Source organism: Saccostrea cucullata, unplaced genomic scaffold, assembly GCF_032062105.1.
Source record: "Saccostrea cucullata isolate Sc308-1 unplaced genomic scaffold, CSIRO_AGI_Scuc_v1 ctg2527, whole genome shotgun sequence".
Taxonomy (NCBI): Eukaryota; Metazoa; Mollusca; class Bivalvia; order Ostreida; family Ostreidae; genus Saccostrea; species Saccostrea cuccullata.
In genome coordinates, this window is record NW_026927339.1 from 85,631 (window position 1) to 103,718 (window position 18,088).

At 31.1% G+C, this 18,088-nt stretch overlaps 3 protein-coding genes across 5 annotated transcripts in view; all 3 read right to left on the bottom strand.

Moving 5' to 3' along the window:
• Positions 1-5,492: 5,492 nt before the first annotated feature.
• Positions 5,493-10,948, bottom strand: LOC134274134 (uncharacterized). Its single transcript, XM_062756387.1, has 6 exons — positions 10,760-10,948; positions 8,685-8,746; positions 8,403-8,564; positions 6,783-6,906; positions 6,452-6,495; positions 5,493-5,602 (listed from the first exon to the last, which is right to left on the bottom strand). Exons 1-6 carry the CDS (start codon positions 10,837-10,839, stop codon positions 5,493-5,495), a joined length of 582 nt encoding a protein of 193 aa, XP_062612371.1. The 5' UTR covers positions 10,840-10,948.
• A 639-nt stretch (positions 10,949-11,587) lies between these two features.
• LOC134274125 (uncharacterized) lies at positions 11,588-13,460 on the bottom strand. Of its 3 annotated transcripts, none has more exons than XM_062756379.1 (3): positions 13,062-13,460; positions 12,911-12,960; positions 11,588-12,678 (listed from the first exon to the last, which is right to left on the bottom strand). In XM_062756379.1, exons 1-3 carry the CDS (start codon positions 13,154-13,156, stop codon positions 12,206-12,208), a joined length of 618 nt encoding a protein of 205 aa, XP_062612363.1. In that variant the 5' UTR covers positions 13,157-13,460; the 3' UTR covers positions 11,588-12,205. The 3 variants fall into 3 exon arrangements, with proteins under 3 accessions (XP_062612363.1, XP_062612362.1, XP_062612361.1); XM_062756378.1 differs by having other exon boundaries at positions 11,588-12,684; XM_062756377.1 differs by having other exon boundaries at positions 11,588-12,684; positions 12,872-12,960.
• A 3,461-nt stretch (positions 13,461-16,921) lies between these two features.
• LOC134274140 (uncharacterized) overlaps positions 16,922-18,088 on the bottom strand; it is a 47,622-nt gene continuing 46,455 nt past the window's right edge. The window contains exons 9-10 of the mRNA XM_062756393.1: positions 17,589-17,632; positions 16,922-17,311 (exon numbers count right to left, since the gene is read on the bottom strand). Of these exons, the coding sequence (XP_062612377.1) occupies positions 17,106-17,311; positions 17,589-17,632 (250 nt within the window). The 3' untranslated portion in view covers positions 16,922-17,105. The remainder of the gene's footprint in view (positions 17,312-17,588; positions 17,633-18,088) is intronic.

Genomic DNA, 18,088 nt, shown 5'->3' on the forward strand with positions numbered 1-18,088 from the left:
AATTGACAATACGTCGTCGATATACCTTATCGTCGAATTGAAAGTCATTTTCCCCCGTGGGGATCCGGGTTAGAATAGATCCTCCGTACCCCCTTGCTTGTCGTAAAAGGCGACAAAATGAGGCGGTCCTTTGGATGAGACTTATAAATCGAGACCCCGTGTCACAGCAGGTGTGGCACGATTAAGATCTCTCCCTGCTCAAAGGCCGTAAGTGCCGAGCAAAGGCCTAAATTTGCAGCCCTTCACCGGCAATGGTGACGTCTCCATATCAGTGAAATATTCTGGAGAGGGGCGTTAAGAAGTATACAATCAATCAATCAGTGAAAGTCATTTTCTAGTAGAGAACCTAAAGGAAAAAATAGACATTACTTTTTAAAACATATTGGACAGATCGATTAAGATTTAGAACAAAAATTGATATTGATAATTTACACGCCATTATCATCGAGATTTCGAAGTTTTGAAGTGAACATATTTATTCCTTTTTCAATGTAAGTTTTTTTGTAATAAAGTCTAGTTCCCCAGCAATGTCTTCTAAGTACGCTCTCTCAGCAATGTAACTGTGTCAAATAGAATCAAAAATCATTTAATTTTATGTTTAACATAATAAACTTGATTATGTTATTTTACCTAACAGCTGATTGACGTTTAACCAGATGATGCAAGTGTTAAAATTAACAAAATAAAACTGACAAGACCAAGTTTTGTACACATGGCATAAAACAAAGGCCCCTTGTTATTTCAAAAAGATTTTCTTTTCAGCTTTGAAAACCTGAAAACTAAAGAAATGTAAAGAATTTTTTTTTAAATTATGCATTGAGTGTAATATAGGTTGTTGTTAATGACTTTCCATGAATTTTCGTCTGCTCTGAATCGTGTTTTAGAATGTCCATTTGGATCATTTGGAGTGAACTGTAAGATAAAATGTCCGTCTGGATATTACGGACGATTATGTTTGTCTCCATGTGAGTGCCCTGTCTCTGATTGCAACAATGTTATGGGTTGTGCTACAGGTAAACTTTTATTCAAATATCAACTCTTTGACCTTATAAAAGATCATTCAAACCTTTTAATCATATTTTGAAATTTTAGCAGCGTTTGGATCTAAATCTAAAGACAAGCTGCGTGATGATACACGGATAGTTGTGAGCTGTTCACTGATTGGATTTTTAGCGACACTCTCGTTGATTGGATATCTTGTGTACTTCAGGTCGCGGTAAATATATATTATTATCACAGTAACTTGACCTAAAGAGACACAACACATCGAAATGACAGGCGGGGATCATCAGATCAAAAGAGACGATTCTTTGTTTCGTGTTATTGTAATATGATGGTACATTAATTACATTCCACCATTACAACTAGCTATATGTAAACACAATTTTAAAAACATTGATCGATGTTTTAAATTTTGATTCACTATATAGAGTATTTTGCAAAAGAAATATTTTGATGTGTCAGAAAAATGACTTCATATATTTCTGTGTACTTTTCTACGTCATCACTTATGCAGCAATATACCTTCATCACCTTGCATACGGAGTATATATATCTCAGTTGATTCGATATGCAAGAGCATGCTCTACGTATGAACAATTTCTTAAACGAGGTAAATTATTGACAAGCAAGTTGATGAAACAAGAATATCAACAGTCTCGTTTAAAGTCATCATTTCGTAAATTCTATGACAATGACCTTCTCAGCAAATACAATTTATCGCTGAGTCAAATGCTGACTGACGTTTTTCATACAAATTGTTAGTCCATTATTTATACACTGAATTGACGACGGAATTTTTTCCGTTATTTCCTGATTATGAAAACGAGCACACGGCGGGTGTGACCGGTCGGCAGGGGATGCTCACTCCTCCATGACACCTGATCCCACCTCTGATGTTTCGGAGGTCCGTGTTTGCTCTGCTCTTATTTTGTATATTGTTTAATGGACGTTGAGATTGAATACTGTTCGTTATTTCCATATCCTTCATATATTTCTGAATCACAATGTCACGTAATAACGTACATTTAGCAGTAAAATTGAGTCATACACTGGATAATTTATTAATTAAGACAGATCACATCAGAAACAGAATCAATCTTAAATTTTTTTAAGGTCGGATTTTTAAACAACTAAAATACGCTCTGTATAGATTTTTACCGACACAGACATGTTTCTCGAGATTAAAATATTGAATATGAATGCATATAGATATCAACAAAAGTTCTTAAAAAGGTAAAACATACACATAAATATTTTACATTTTTTTAATTATTACTTATCAATTGTTTTAGTCAGACGCTAATGGAAAGAAACAGAAATCAGGACCTCATGTTCAAATTTTTTTCACTTAAATCGTTTCTATTATGAAATCAACGCTGTAAAATATGGTTTTCTTTTGTCAATAAGGAAATCAAGTCAAAAGGATTTGGGAATGATTAACGGTTAAATACACAGACATGTTTGGCTCTTTTGAAACAGTTCAGTTAAAAAAGGGAATATGAATGTAACTTTTAAAAAAATATACGTGTTTCATGTCAACAAAAGTTCAGTAAAAAGAAAAAAAACTGGTTTGAACACATAGTTTAGTTATCAATGTATACTGTACATTAGAAATAAAAATCTTATAGGATAACAGATAATTTCTTCACCCTGAATCAGAAAACTTCAATTCATAAAATTAATTTTAAATTTCGGAGCATTTCAATTCATTTTTACCAGGCAGAAACATACTTCACGAAGAACAGCAACTACGTAGCTCAACGCACCAAAGTCGGGGAGACAGCACATACACTGAAGTAAAGCTCTCTCACGTAAGCGATACATGTCCAGAGAAGTGTTCGAATACAGTCAGTAAGATCGAAACAGGCCAATTTATCTCCGAAAAGCAGAAAAACTGTCGACTAAACACGAATTTATACGATAAATGTTCACTAGAAACCGAATATTGTCATGTAAATCTAAAATAAAAATCAAACTTCTCCGAAATTTTAAATGAAGAACAGGCAGTTGCATGCAACTATTTCCCGCAATATGTAACGCTTTGTGATCAAGGTCAATCAAAAACGAAAAAAGAATTTCCAGAAGTTTATGGAAGTTGCAAATCGATGACTTTACCAACCAATTGGAAGTGTATGAGAGAAAATAATAAGGGCTTCAAGCGACACTTCTACAGTTTACACAATGTTGTATCAAAGAACGAATTAAAGGACCTGGAAAACACGAAAGACAAGGATAAGATTGGTTTCAAATTTATTTCTGACAGTTCTGCAAAGTCAAGGGTTATCTCAGTAAATGAGGAATTTGATACTAGACCGTATAGTGTAGTTCGTTCGTTTACTTGTGATGATATTAGCCCAAAAGAAAAGATGAATGTAAATACTGGTCTTTTAAGTAGAGTAAACCCGGAAGCGAAAGAAGACTTGGAGAAGAAGGAACTAGAATATTTAGAAAGACCTTACAGTTATGCTAAAAATTCAGTCCTTTTACGGCTTGTTTGATCATGAAAAAAGCGCATTGAATGACGGTATAACCGTTAGCCAACTAAAACTTTCTCCTCCAAAGCATCCCATCCCATACACCTTTTGTGAATGTAAAGGTTCGTTTTTGCTCTGTTCTCTAATTTTTTTGTTATAAAGAACTGAATTTGATGTTCATTGTCTTCATGTATTTATTTTTGAAACAAACGTGATATTTAAATATTTTAGTGTAAAGAGTTCAAAAACATCTGAACAAAATAAAACTCCTTCAGTTACTGAATTTACAGTCGGACGTAAAAATAAGATTTGGTTCATATTTATCGTAAAAGACATTCGGAGCTGGAAAAGGATGAAACAAATGGAGATACTGAACAGGATGAAATATATTGCTTTTCATAGCGAAAAATATAGAAAATGCATAAAGAAGTTTGATATTCACAGATAGTCAAAAAGGGAAGTTTCAACATAGTTTTAACATGGTCAATACTCAATACTGAGGTTCTGCACTTAAAAAAAATCAGCTGCAAATGAGGTAATGAGATTTAAAACATGTATGCGGAAGTTTAAAATTGAGATTGATATTCATTATTGTTAGAAAATTTCTCACTTTTGGGCACGGAAAACTTCCTCAATTTTTATCTCCATCAAAGTTTAAGTATTACATTTCTAAACAAAAAGAATTATTGATCCTCTTCATCTAAGTTAAACTTAAATAATTTTACAAATTTTGCTTTTGAGAGAAAATGCATGTTTCAATTTCATCTCGCGAAGTAGGATACCTTAACTCTGACAATTCTTATAGAAAAATTTATAATCAGTTATAAATTGATGTTTCTTTCATTTATACGTCGATTTGAACTTGAGACAAAAACAACACAGAGTGTGCGATATTTGCTAGCTTTTAAGAATCATCTACATGTATCCCTCTGTATTCAATAATCCAGAAGTGGAAAAAGGATTAGATAGATAACATGATCAGTACGCACCAGTTCCTGCTGACAAATCTGGTAACAACATTGTTTTCGTTCGTAAGGCTCATAATATACTAGTAAGTTGTATTTCGGAAGAATTTTTCTCTACAAGTGGTATTCCAACTTAAACTCATGGTTCCCTTTCTACGAAAGTTCATTTTGGAACTTTTGAGACAATTTGAAATCACAAAATTTTACAAAAATCATCACCTTAATAACTTTCGAGTTTTTAACTTTTTTACACAACTATTCCCATGCAAGGAGTTATTTAATTCACGGGTTTTTGATGGCATTGACAGCTGCTTTCTATAAAAATGGGACTTGTTAACTTACGTATTAGTCTAAAGTTTTGCCCCTCAATCTTTCAACAAGCGGTTAAAACATATATCTGATACACTTAATCCATTCTTATAAAGTGTCAATGTGGCCAAACGCCTGGCGTAAGTTTCTGCAGAATCCATACTCTTCATGAAATTCTGACGCCAGTTGAAGGATCAGGGTTCCATATACTTAGGACCTTTGATTATAAGTAATCAATGGTCTTCAATTTAATTATGTTTACGTCATTTGTAAAAACGTGTTTAGCAGTACAATAACTGTATTGTGAAGAAGAACATGAACACGAAGGAGGATTTGTTTTACAGATATTTTATTCTTCATTATATGAGTTCAATATATGTTAGTACATCATAAAAGTTGTGTAGCAAACTTTGTTAGATATATATGATATATATATATATATATATATATATATATATATATATATATATATATATATATATATATATATATATATATATATATATATATATATATATATATATATATATATATATATATATATATATATATATATATATATATATGTTAGTGGCACAATATAACCGGAATGCCTGTCATTTCTTATTGGCGTACTATAATAAGTTTGTATTTCATGTCTTTGTGACGTACTGTAATTGGAATGTCTACCAAATATTAAAATTTCTTAGCATTTGATTTGAATTGTACTGTAATTAGCATTAATTTTGAATTCCTATACTTCTTATGCGAAGTTTCTAATATTCCCATTTGACAAAGCCGTATATCCTCGCTCCATAGCCACAGCTATAGATTGCGGGTTATTTATCGTGTGTGTATCAATCTGTTTCATTCCTAAACAAAACATAGGTAAAACGCTAATTAATGTCGATTTCTGATCGAAAATAAAACAGTTAAACACAATCAAAGCTACAGGTTATACGTATATAATGGATATCTTGCTAATACCGTATAAGTGGAAATTTTAGCGAGACGCAAATTTAGCGATTTGCCCTAAAAAAGTGGTATTCAATTTTTAGCGAGATGTTATGTTAGCGATTTTAAAATGCCCACTAAAGATGCTTATACAAATAAAATGCAAAAAAAATTTAGCAATATTCAATTTTAACGATCTTAGCACCTTCGCTAATAATGCCAAAATTACATCCTTGCTAAAATTTCTGCTTATACGGTATGTAGAAATATTAAATGAATATATATATAGAGAGAGAGAGCGAGGAAACAGATAATCTTTCTCTTTATGCATGATCTTTGCAAGTTGAAATACATTTTTTTCCATTTCCCAGAACAACAACACGATGGGGTTTGGTAACACCAACAGTTTGAAATAAGATGCTAACTTATCCGTGGCACCTGATCTCATATCTAATGTCTATATCGCTTTGCTCCCATTTTAGTTTTTCTATGCATTTTGGAGCTTGCTTAAACTTCATTATCTTTATTCATTCTGTTATTTTTCATACAGAATCTAAAAAAATTCGCGCTTTCAAATACGTTATTATAATTGAATTTGTTTGCAGTAAATTTTCAAATAAAAATGAATGAATGCTTCTCAGAGAATTTAGATTCTTATAAAAGGTAAAAAAAAAATGTCGAAAGGGTTTTTAAAGCATGTGAAATATTCATAAAAGATTTTTAATTTTTATAAGATTTACTTTTTTAGAAAACATTGTATAAGCATACCATTGCGGACACCTGGTTTTATCTTGCACTTCCAGATTATATACCTAAATTGACAATATAAGATACATTGATTCGTTTATTCACAAAACATTCTCATGAAACACTTTATTAAGAAAGTACGTACAATATAAGCTTTATTATGACCTTAAAAATCTAAATATATTTTCAGAAATGAATAAGCAATAGGTAATACTCGATATTCGAACAACAACGATTTAGAATTATTGAATTTATATTGATCATGTTGATATGGAATTCTAAAGATGCAAGATCATGAAGTGTACAATTGTGTAAATAATATAATTAAAAATTAAAAATACTTGTAACATACCACTGCCCCAGAATAAGAATGATTACACAACCCACAATTAGAAATAAGGTGTTGCTCATCAACTTTAGTTGCTTCGAAATAGAGTGCAATATCTTTCTGTTATACTCATTATTTATGTTCTGACCTAAAAATAAAAAAATAATACCAATTTAAGATGTTTCTTTTTGTGGCAGAGTTTTATTATTAAAAATCTTTTTTTCTCTCTATGTTTATCTTAACAGGTACCCGAGCCATAGTATTCTTCAAGTCAAATTTGGTGGTAGCCCATTCTTGATTAAGTTTTCATTCATGAATTTAACTCATCAAATTCATAAGCCAGTAAGTATGTTCCCCCAGTAAACCTTGATTAAACGGTTTTACTCCTATAAATACTGTGGCAAGGACCATTCCTATCAGTGAGGGAAATTAATCTCTACTCTTACCGGTATATAACCAGCTGCCCATTGACACAATTGTCTATTGATTATTTTATTTTTTAAAACTTTATTAACGTCCAATTAATGAGCATAGAATTAACATAAGTATTTTTCATATGTTTTTAAACTATGAAAATACCATTTTTGGCTTAGTTTAGTACATTTTTTTTATTTTATTTTATAAATTAATTAAAAATTATTTATTTTGAGAAAAAGAATCTTATATGTGGATTTATAAACATTTTTACTAGAAACATGAGATTTGGAGCCGAGTGAAACGAATGTCGAGAAGAGAGTTCTACAACATAATTAGTACATCTTCATAGGAAACAACTTAATTTGCATCTCTTTCTGTTTAATTACAATTCTTTGTCTTTCTTGCTATTTAATCAAGATTTAGGTACATTTTGGCCCTGACTGTTGCCATTTTGTACAGGCCCAGTTTGATTTTTATAATCAAAGGGTAAATTTCATCCATAAAACAAAGAATATTAAAGAGAGCCTTTTTTTAACGCGCAAAAAAAATAACGTCATGTTTCTGCGTAATATTTCATCAGTTTCAGAGAGTTGTGATATTGATTCAGAAAACCACAGTGTTTTCTACCTGTGTGCAACAGGTCAGTTGACTATCTAAAGTGTGTAGTTTTCGAACATAATACAGGATCATTTCTGTAGATTCAAAAATTACTGTACGAAGATAGTCATCTCATATTTGATAGATTTGAGTCAGGAGCTTTTGAGGTTTGTTTGTATTTGTAGACATTTGGTTTTAGAGGTAAAATTGATAAAAGTAAAGAATTAAAGAGAAAACAAAAAGCAAAAAAAAAAAAAAAAAAAAAAAAAAAAAAAAATAGAATTAAAATGATAAATAGATAAAACTGAATTAAGAGCATTTAAATTCATTTTGGGAAAAGATTGTACTAATTGGTAAACGGAGAGAATATGTGTTTTTAATTTCTTAGTTTGTTTTAGATGCGATTTCGGTACGTGTTTTATGATAATCAAATACTTTTAAAACCTCTTTGTGCTGTAAAAAAGATTTTGGCCTTATTATCTAACCAAACATTAGTTTTAATGGTTCAAGCTCCAATAATATTTGATCAAAGAGTTGGAGCCTTTATATCCTTATGCACAATTATGCAATCTTTGTCTTTCGAATGTTTTAATTATTTGTCAAGTTTAAAAGAATTTTCTAAAAATATACTTGAATCTGTTGAATTGTAACTGTTCGTAGCTTGTAACTGGCACCCAACTTCCGGATCACAATCATTAAAGTTACACGTGCAGGAATGTTTACACAACCTTCCGTAATATCCCTCTGCACAAGAATAATTACAATTCCATCCTATTCTTCCAGGCTTGCATTCTAATCAAAATGAGAAAAATAATAATGCAATCTAAAAAATCAATTTAGATTTTCTCTTCACAACAACAATGCATTACAATTAATACGTTTTGAATTTAAAGAGAAATTATTTAACTGAACCTCTGCAGGTATTGTTTTTGGAGTCAAAGTATTCGTTGTAACAACATGTATCATTATGTGGTCTGCAAATAAAGAACAGATAAATATTTATTAAAGAAGATAGACTAATAAACAAACAATTCTTTGATCGATTACAATTCCCTAGTCAGCAAATACAATTAAATTCTGAGTTAAAAGTAAATAGATGACTGACATTTGTCATAGAAATTTTAAGTCTTTTATTTACGCATGGATTTAACGTCGGATAATTCCGTTTTTTCCCGATCTTGACAACGAACCCGTTTGGCAGGATATGCTCATCCCTCATGACACGTGATCCCACCTCTGATGTTTTGGAGGTCCGTGTTTGCTCTGCTTCTAGTTTTATTATGTCATGGAGTTATGAGCTTGAATGCTGTTCGTTATCTCCATATATTTTATTTAATTAAAGGCCAATTCATATATTTTGTATGTTTGCATTTTTCTTTTCATTATGAAGATCTACAGCATGATATATAAGAATTTTAATGAAAGCACGTACATGCACGTGTGCTGGCAAAAGCGAGCACGTGCAACATGTGAAATTACCAATATAATGGATTAAGCCTTAACTTTTCTATTTCTAGATGGAATTTTTTGAAACTCACAATGCATGGATGTATTACTAGTATCAACAAGACAACATGGTCAAAATAGCAAGATCGCACTTGCATGCACGTGCGCTTCGCTCTGATTGGCTGAAACTAAAGTCTCAATATCTTTCTTGTTTTATGTTATAATCCTTTGAATTTTTAAACATAGACATACATTATGAAGATCTACAGCTTGATATATAAGAATTATCATGAAAGCAGGTAAATTCACGTGTGCTGCAATCTGATTGGCTGAAATGTTCAATGCCTAGGCCTATAACTTTCTTGTTTTTCAACAAAACAGGATGCCATTAAGAATATGAATAGGGATGTCTAATGCCTTAAAAGACAAAAAGTCGATATTATTATAACTTTTAAAATTCTTTTATGAAATTCTGCGATACTGAGCATATTAAACTTTTTTTTAAAGGAAATTGACACAAAAAGGTAATTGGGGAGCGTGTGGAGAACAGCTGTAACGGTCCACGTTACAATAAGTACTATTTTTGTATTGTTTTATGGACTTTGAGATTGAATACTATTCGGTATCTCCATATCCTTCCTCATTGAATTTAAATTTGCTAAGACACAGATTCTAAAATTATTTTTTCAACAATTTTCAAGATCATATCACGACTAATATATTGCCATAGCATTTCGCACGAAAATATAATTAAATCTTATAACATTGTTTAACAAATTGAATAAATCGGTAAACGAAATGTTTAAAAGTAAAACCATCTTACTAGTGTCGGCAGTGTTTGCCAAGGGTTCTGTACAAAGTCTAACAAATTGAACACAACCATGAAACGTAAACTTGTTTTGTAAACAGGACACTAACTCTGTTATTGTTCATTTTAACGATTCACGGGATGTGTTCAATACAAGTCTACACACACCACTGAGCATTGACTGACACTATACTGTGAGCACGTTTTTCTTTCGAACATTTTTACTCCCAACCTTCTGGATTATTTTTTTTAATTTTTGCATTAATACACTTTATATGGACGAGTCAATCAAACTCGGGTAGAAATTCGAAGTTTCAATAATTAATAGTATAAGATCTTTAATATATTTTCTTGTGAAATGATACTGCAATGTAAAGGCGGTAATGTCATACAGACAATTCAAGAAAATATAAACTTCAAATCAGTGTCTGTGCACCATTAAGCTTCAACTGATACATAGATATCATAATCAAGTATAAAAAATTGTCGTTCGCAGATTTCGGTGTCTTTCTGAGTGAGATGTCATTATTGAAGACATTTCCTGTCTTTTTTTTTTTTGTAAATTAGGTCAGTTCTGAAGGTCAGGGTCTTGTTCCTTCAACTTGCTTGTCGATAATTTACCTGGTTTACAACATACTTATGCTTCGTTTATCTATCGTCAAATGAGATTCGAATATATAAATTATATATTAATTTAAAAAGTCGCACAGCTCTAAAATAAAAATTCACTCACCTTTGGCACTCACTACTGCAGGTAGCAATATCAATAAAAATATTCAACAATGCTAAAATTATCTCACATTTCGATTTCATTTTAGTTTTTCCCCTCAAAGATTAAAAGAAAAATGTCATTTTAGAAAAGAAAATCATAAAATGATTTTAAAATTTAGTTTAATTGACTATGCAGTATAACTGCCGTATTTTTAGGGTTTACCAGGGAATATCTCTACAAGGAAAAAGTTTGCGCTTTAAATAGACATTTTTTTTAAAATTCTTTCCGGAAAAAGTCAAACGTTTAAAAGTTTAAAGTAAAAATAGCTAAAAAGAACCTTTGACTGAAAACATTTTATAAGTTATTGCATGTTTCGTTTAAAATTATATAGTGAGAGGTTTCCTGAATAATTAAAGAATGAAGCTTATTTCAACTTATGTTATCCGATATAAGATATCTTGGGGCAGTTTACGCTTTATAAACCGCGAAGCGGTTTATAAAAAAGCGTAAAATGACCCAAGTTTTGTTATATCGGATAACATAAGTTGAAATTAGCTTCATTCCTTATAATTTAATTCCAGTGTAGACAATGAGACAATATTTCCTCCGGTAAAAGACTTCAAATTGAGCATTATTTTAAAAGTAACGTCAAGCGGAGTAATGCATTTTTGACGTAATTCATTGTGACGTAGGCAAGTTATGTTATCCAAAATATTATATGTTCCTCTGAATGATTCAGCCAATGAAATTGCTTGATTTAAGTGAAATTAAATTATTTGATTTTCATCATGTTTCGTCTAGAGTGATCCATATGTTATTTATTTAAATGAATTATCAAGATTTCTCCAGAATATGATGACCTACAGTATAACAGATGTTACTGTCTCTAGATTTTTCCTTCATATTATGTAAGTGACAGTTTTTCATGATCATTAGAATGAATGAAGAAAAAAGAAATTCGAGTTCCTGTTACTTCAGAATATTTCAGAAAAAAATCTGAATACTTTATGAAAAGAATAATTGTTATTTGCTGTCATACATAAAGGGTCGTTCGAACAAACGCTCAACTTTCCCATCAGAATTACAACATTATAGTATCACTTGAAAAGTATCATTTTTCTTTATAATTCAGAATATGTCTTGAAATTAAAACTAAAATATTATTTGTAATATTAAAACACTAGCATTATTCATGATACAAATATGGTCTATTTAAGGACATATAACTAACCCCCCTAAAAATATGCATCCACAGTGTGCAAAAGCGTATCATTAACCTTATTCTCTACAGTTCACCATCTTCTCTAAGTCAGAGCTTTGTTGTTTCTGTTCGACATTTTTGTTTGAATTCGTCTGGGAAATGATGATTTCCAAGCATATCTTCCTGTTTTGACATTCTAGTCTTTACAACACTGTAAGGTCTATCTGTCTTTTCAAGGGTTTCGCAACAGAGAAAATCCTCTTTAATCAATAAAGTATCGTTGCTTTTTTATTGTTTGAAGAATCCATGGTTCTTTCCCCGTTACTATTTTGTATATGCAAAAGAGGAAAATGGTTTTGAAATTTTGGAACTTCGTCTATTTCTGAAAAATCTAAAGAACTGCTGGATTTCAGAAAATCACACTTCTCATTATTACACAATTCTTGTTGTAGCCAAAACATATCAGGATCCGCAATGCTTTGCTCCTTCGTGAATTGTGAAATGTGAGTGTCACCATGGAAAGATATTTTTTCATACAGGCTATGTGATGGCAGATACCTATCATCCGACGCACCTTTTATTTTTCTTATTAACAAAGCTGGGCTAGATCCAGTACTACTGCCGCTATGTTGATCATGACGAATTTCATCATTGCCTTCCAATTTTTCTGAATGATTCGCTGAAGTGTGTTTGTCCTTTGTACTTTCGTTGTTCTGTTTGATGGTATCAATTGTATGATCTTTTTCTAAATAAATTGAAAAATTGCATCAGTAAAAATTTTGAAAACGAGTACTTTTTCTCTTGCAGCATTTCCCCCAACCCCCGTATTTTTTTTAAAAATAATTGATATGCATGTTTAATTTTTCTTATTTATGTTTTTTCTTTTTTTTTACAATGACCAAAATAATAAACTGTTTCAGCGTTTTGCTTACCAATATTTATAGTCAAATGAGAATGAAATGTTGATTTACCAAAATATTCATCTGTCCAATGACAAGGCTTATATAGTTTACACCTGTATCTAGGAGAAAAGAGAGGTTGTTTAAGAGCTGTTGATAAGAATCTTAATTATAAAATACACTACAAAGTTGATTTGAAATAGAAACGGATAAAAGTGCTCACCTAAGTGATGGTCGCAAGTAAAACAAAACTCCCCCGATAAAAAATATTGCTATAAAAACAATTAAAAGTAAAAAAAGCCAACATTGAATGATCATTCTCGTTTGTAATTGTTGATGATTCTGTTGTTGATGTAGATCTCCTGGTCCATTGGTAAGTTTTCTCCGAAGATGATTTCCCAGTCACGTGGAAAATCCTCCCTCCACTCACGCGGTTCATTTTCTCTGATGTAGATTTTATAGTCACGTGGTCAGTTTTCTCTGATGTAGATAATCCCAAATGGAATGTCATTTTGCTGGATTCTTTGAATTCAACATATATTGGCCATTTTGTACTTTTAGATTTTGTTGTTCTTTGGACGTATTGTTCTGTGAAGAACGCATATAGTGTTGTCTGTAAAGAAATTTCTGAAATAAAAGAAAACCTTTTTCACCATATATCATTTAAAATATTGTCAATAAGTGAACAGAATCATGAAAATCAATTAGAAAACTTATTCAGTTTGAAAATGACAGAAACTGCAGTGCGTCATCGTTTATAGCATCCTTGGTTTGGTTTACTTAATTGTCTATGAAATGAAGGATTTTAAGATATTGTAGATGATTTGTGGTTTGTTAAAAACGTTCCAAGCAGACTCTTTTTCAAAACAAATATCATTCAATGAAAGAGAAAACATTTGTCACTTTAAAACAACCGAAATATGTGCAAATAAAATACATAAGCACATTACATATATTTGATAACATGATGTATTTTTGTAGTTAACCGTGTTTTGACAAAAGATAATTTTTTCGATTTTTTAGAACAAATATTCTTCACTTGTTTGCTTACTTTTTTGTGAAGATTCCATTCTCTTCGTTGTTTTTGATGAAGATGCCCTAGTGTCTTTGGTTACTCCTGTTATCCGTTTTGTCACCTCTGTTGTATCTGTAAAGTCTTGTAAATATGTTAAATGTGTATTTATTGCAGAAGGTTTGTTTTTGCTGTGGGCAATTCTTGTATCTTTAGTTTATTAGTCATTTTCAAATGAAAAAAAATGAGGCGTATATTGGATTGCTTTAAACAGATAAAATCTTCAAATTTGAATAAGCAAATTTGTTTTTATGATAAAGAGAAAATAATACTGGTATGTGTAACACCTTTTGGACAACCATTTACATAATGGCATATGGACGCTTCACAACCGCAGGGACTAGTGCACAGACGGCCATAGAAACCTAATGTGCATCGTTGTGTGCAGTTCAAACCAAATCTTCCTAATGGACCACTCTATATAAAATGAAAGAATAACACAATGAATCTGAAATGAAACAATTGTTTTAAAATGTGTTTGAAGATTCATAATACGCGGTTTTTCTTAAAATTGTTTCAATTATTAAATTTTCGAAATTATTATAATAATTAAAAACTATTCAAAAAGTAATAAAGCATTAAATTAAAGGTATCAGGGAATTTTTGTTAACGAAGACTGCCTGCTTACCTAAACAGCTGTCACTCTGTTTATCAAAATAATAATTGTAATCACATATGATATTGTCCCTACAAGAGATATTATTATAATTGTAATCACACATGACATTTACTCTACAAGAGATATTATCATTATAATTGCAATAACATATGATATTTTCCCTAAAACGAGGTATATTATTGACAGGCAAGTGATGAAACAAGAATAACAACAGTCTCGTTTAAAGTCATCATTTTGTAAGTTCTATGGTCGATATAGTGACTTTGTCAACAAATTTGATTTATTATTGAGTCAAATGATGCCTGGCGTTTTTCATACTAATTGTTAGTCGATTATTATTTATACACTGGATTTACAAGGGACTTTTAGGTTTTTTCCTGATCATAACAAGAAGGATGTGACCAATCAGCAGGGGATGCTTACTCCTTCATGGCACCTGATCCCACCTCTGATGTTTCAGAGGTCTATGTTTGCTCTGCTCCTATTATGTATTGTTTTATGGACTTTGAGATTAAATTCTGTTCGTTATCTTTATATCCTTCAATAAAAGATATAAGATATATCCGTTTTAAACTATATGCAATTCTAAGAAACTCAAACACAATTAAGAACTGAAAGGAATATGTGTATTCTTATCACTTTTAAACAGCTGATATTCCACAGTTGTTCGATAGTAGAGATATTACAAAGCACAATTTTATAACAGCTTCTCTACACATCATTCGTTTCATTTCTTTGAAAAAAATTATTATGATACTATTTAAATCCAATGTTCAAACCAGACCCAATTTTTTAAAACTGCTCAAATAAAAGGAAATAATCACGATGATTGTAACCTGATTGAGAAATAGGAAATATATTCTTAAAAAGCATCGAAATATTTTTTTTTATGAAAGTGCAGTACTCTTTTACTTGTATTTCATTCAAATTAGACTCAAGTTATGTTGATAATTTAACGGAAAATATCTCAATCAAAAGGAAAGGAAAATTTCATATCATTATTTTCAGATAATTAAAGCACGCTGCAACAGACAATATACATGTAAATTGTATTTAGATTAAATTCAATGTAAAATTCAAGTTTTAGAATAAAGAACCATGTGTTTTCTTAGGATACCAACTCCTTTCTGATACTTGAAAATTGATATCACCTCTGGTATTCCAGGAGTCATAATTATTTCAGTAGATTTATGGGTTTGACCATTGTTTATGTCCGTTACTGTTTATATAATTCAAACTGATAAGAAATGATTTTTCAAAGTGTGTATCATTACGCAGATAAAAATAGCTTTGCTCGAAAACATGAATTTTCTCTTTTCAAAAACTGAGTTTTCAGCTCGATATGTAAACACATTGCCCTCTTCCTCTTATACTTGTTACGTCCTTGTTATCATATAAGAGGAAGATACGAGACAAACCGTATTTTATATACAAATGATTTCCGTGCAAAAGTGAGTGAAGTTATATGAAATTAAGATATATTTATTATCATAAGCGTACCAGATATCATACTATCTGACACATAATCCTCCTTCGTGTTCATGTTCTTCTTCGCCCTATAACTATAGTCCTGCTGGACACGTTATTACAGGTGACGTAAATAAAGTTCGTAATGCAGACCTTAGATCACTTATCTTAAAAGGTCCTAAATATAGGGCACCCCGATCCTTCAACTGGCGTCAGAATTTCATGAATATATATATAAGATTCTGTGGACAATTACGCCACACGATGGACCAGATAGGAAAAAAAGACGTTGACACCTTATCAGAATGGATTAAATGTAACAGATACATGTAAAAGTCACGTATTAAAAGATTGAGGGGCAATATGAAAACCATATATCCGTCTGTGGTGTATAGCAGGTTTATTGTACGAACGATGCCCATGACTACGCTTTCGTCTCTAAGGGAAGTTGGCGATAGAAAAGTTAAAATCATCACGTTTATCATCGAGCTTGATTAATAAGCGTCTTTTGCATGTAAAATATCCAAGTATGGTACAGATGTGTCAGATTCTGTGGTATCATTTTTTAATATCTGTTCGTGTATTTAATGCAGTTTTAATCGAAATTTATTTTCCTCAAATGTAAATATAAGTAATAAACAAAATTGTTTAAATGTTTACCGGGAAATCTATCAAAAAATCAAATATACAGATGATTATGACATAAAACTACACATGGAAGGACATTTGACGAAAGAAAAATGAAGTCCTCACATTTATCTTGCAGTTTTGTTGCTGAACAACTGTTTAAGTTTTTTTTCTGGTAATACATCAATCTGAGCGATGTCACACATAAACATGTCCACTGCTAAATGCAGCCTTAGTCGAAATATAAAAATATACCTGTAGTTGGTGAATTCTCATGCTCTCAAGGTACAGCAAATATCAAATAATCCTAATTTATATTTTATAGAATTTCAGATTAAGAATAGTAATAAATGGTGAAGTGTTCAGAGAGAATGACTTCCAGACAATACCAAGGAGAACAATATTTGAGCAACTTATTTTAAGTCATAGTGTGTCCAATGATATATACTAGTTTTTCCATGTCAGGTATGCATTGCATCACATTAGAGAGAGTTTGTAAATTGTTCCAAATCAAGATTTTGTGGCGTACTGTAGTCGGATTGTCTGCCGTTCCTTTGTGGCGTACTGTAGTCGGACTGTCGTCCACTCCTAACCCGACGTTCTCTGTGAGACAGAGGAGTATATCCTCGGTCCATTGTTCCGGCAAAATGAAGAGCATTCATGTTGTTAGTGCACACCTGCTTTAATCCTGCTCAGGAATGTAAACAGAAATGTTATTTAATCTTCAAATAGTACAATTAAGATATTAGAATTAGTCCCCAGATTTCAGGTACTTTTTTATCGTTTAGTACAAAAGAGTTACGATCTGTGAAGAACATTCTCCAACTATTGGGATAAGTATAGATCTCAAAAGTCCTTTTAGCAATATAGATTGTCTTTTGAGTTATCTTATGTGTCATTGATGAGTTTATAAATTTGGTATATCTTTGACATACAAACGTGTTTATGATTAACGTAAAACGTACCGATAGGAAATTCCGTTCTTCTGGTACGCTTCATTGTGTAATACCTAAAAAATTAGAGAATTTTTTCAATAAAACTTAACAATCATTTTCCTTTAATAATGTTTATCAATTCTTGTAATTATGAAATATAAATAGATAATATAAATAGCATAATACTAGTAAGCTATTACATCTAAAACAAATTATTTGTTTGCTTTTTTCAAAAAAAAAGATACATGATCTGTCAAAATAATTTTTTTTTCGCATAATTTCTTTCTCCATTCAAATAAAATAAAAAAGAAAGAAATAAAAATATATATCTGAACATACAACAGAAGAGGAATTAGAATGACGACACAGCCAACTATCATAAACAAGGAGATTGTGATCAACCGTAGATGACTAGATATCTGCTGTAACTCCTTTCCATTGTTTTCTCTGTTCACCGTATAACCTAAATACATATCAATGAGTTATCATTAACGACGTTTTATTCTTTTTATGTCTGAAAATTAAATATG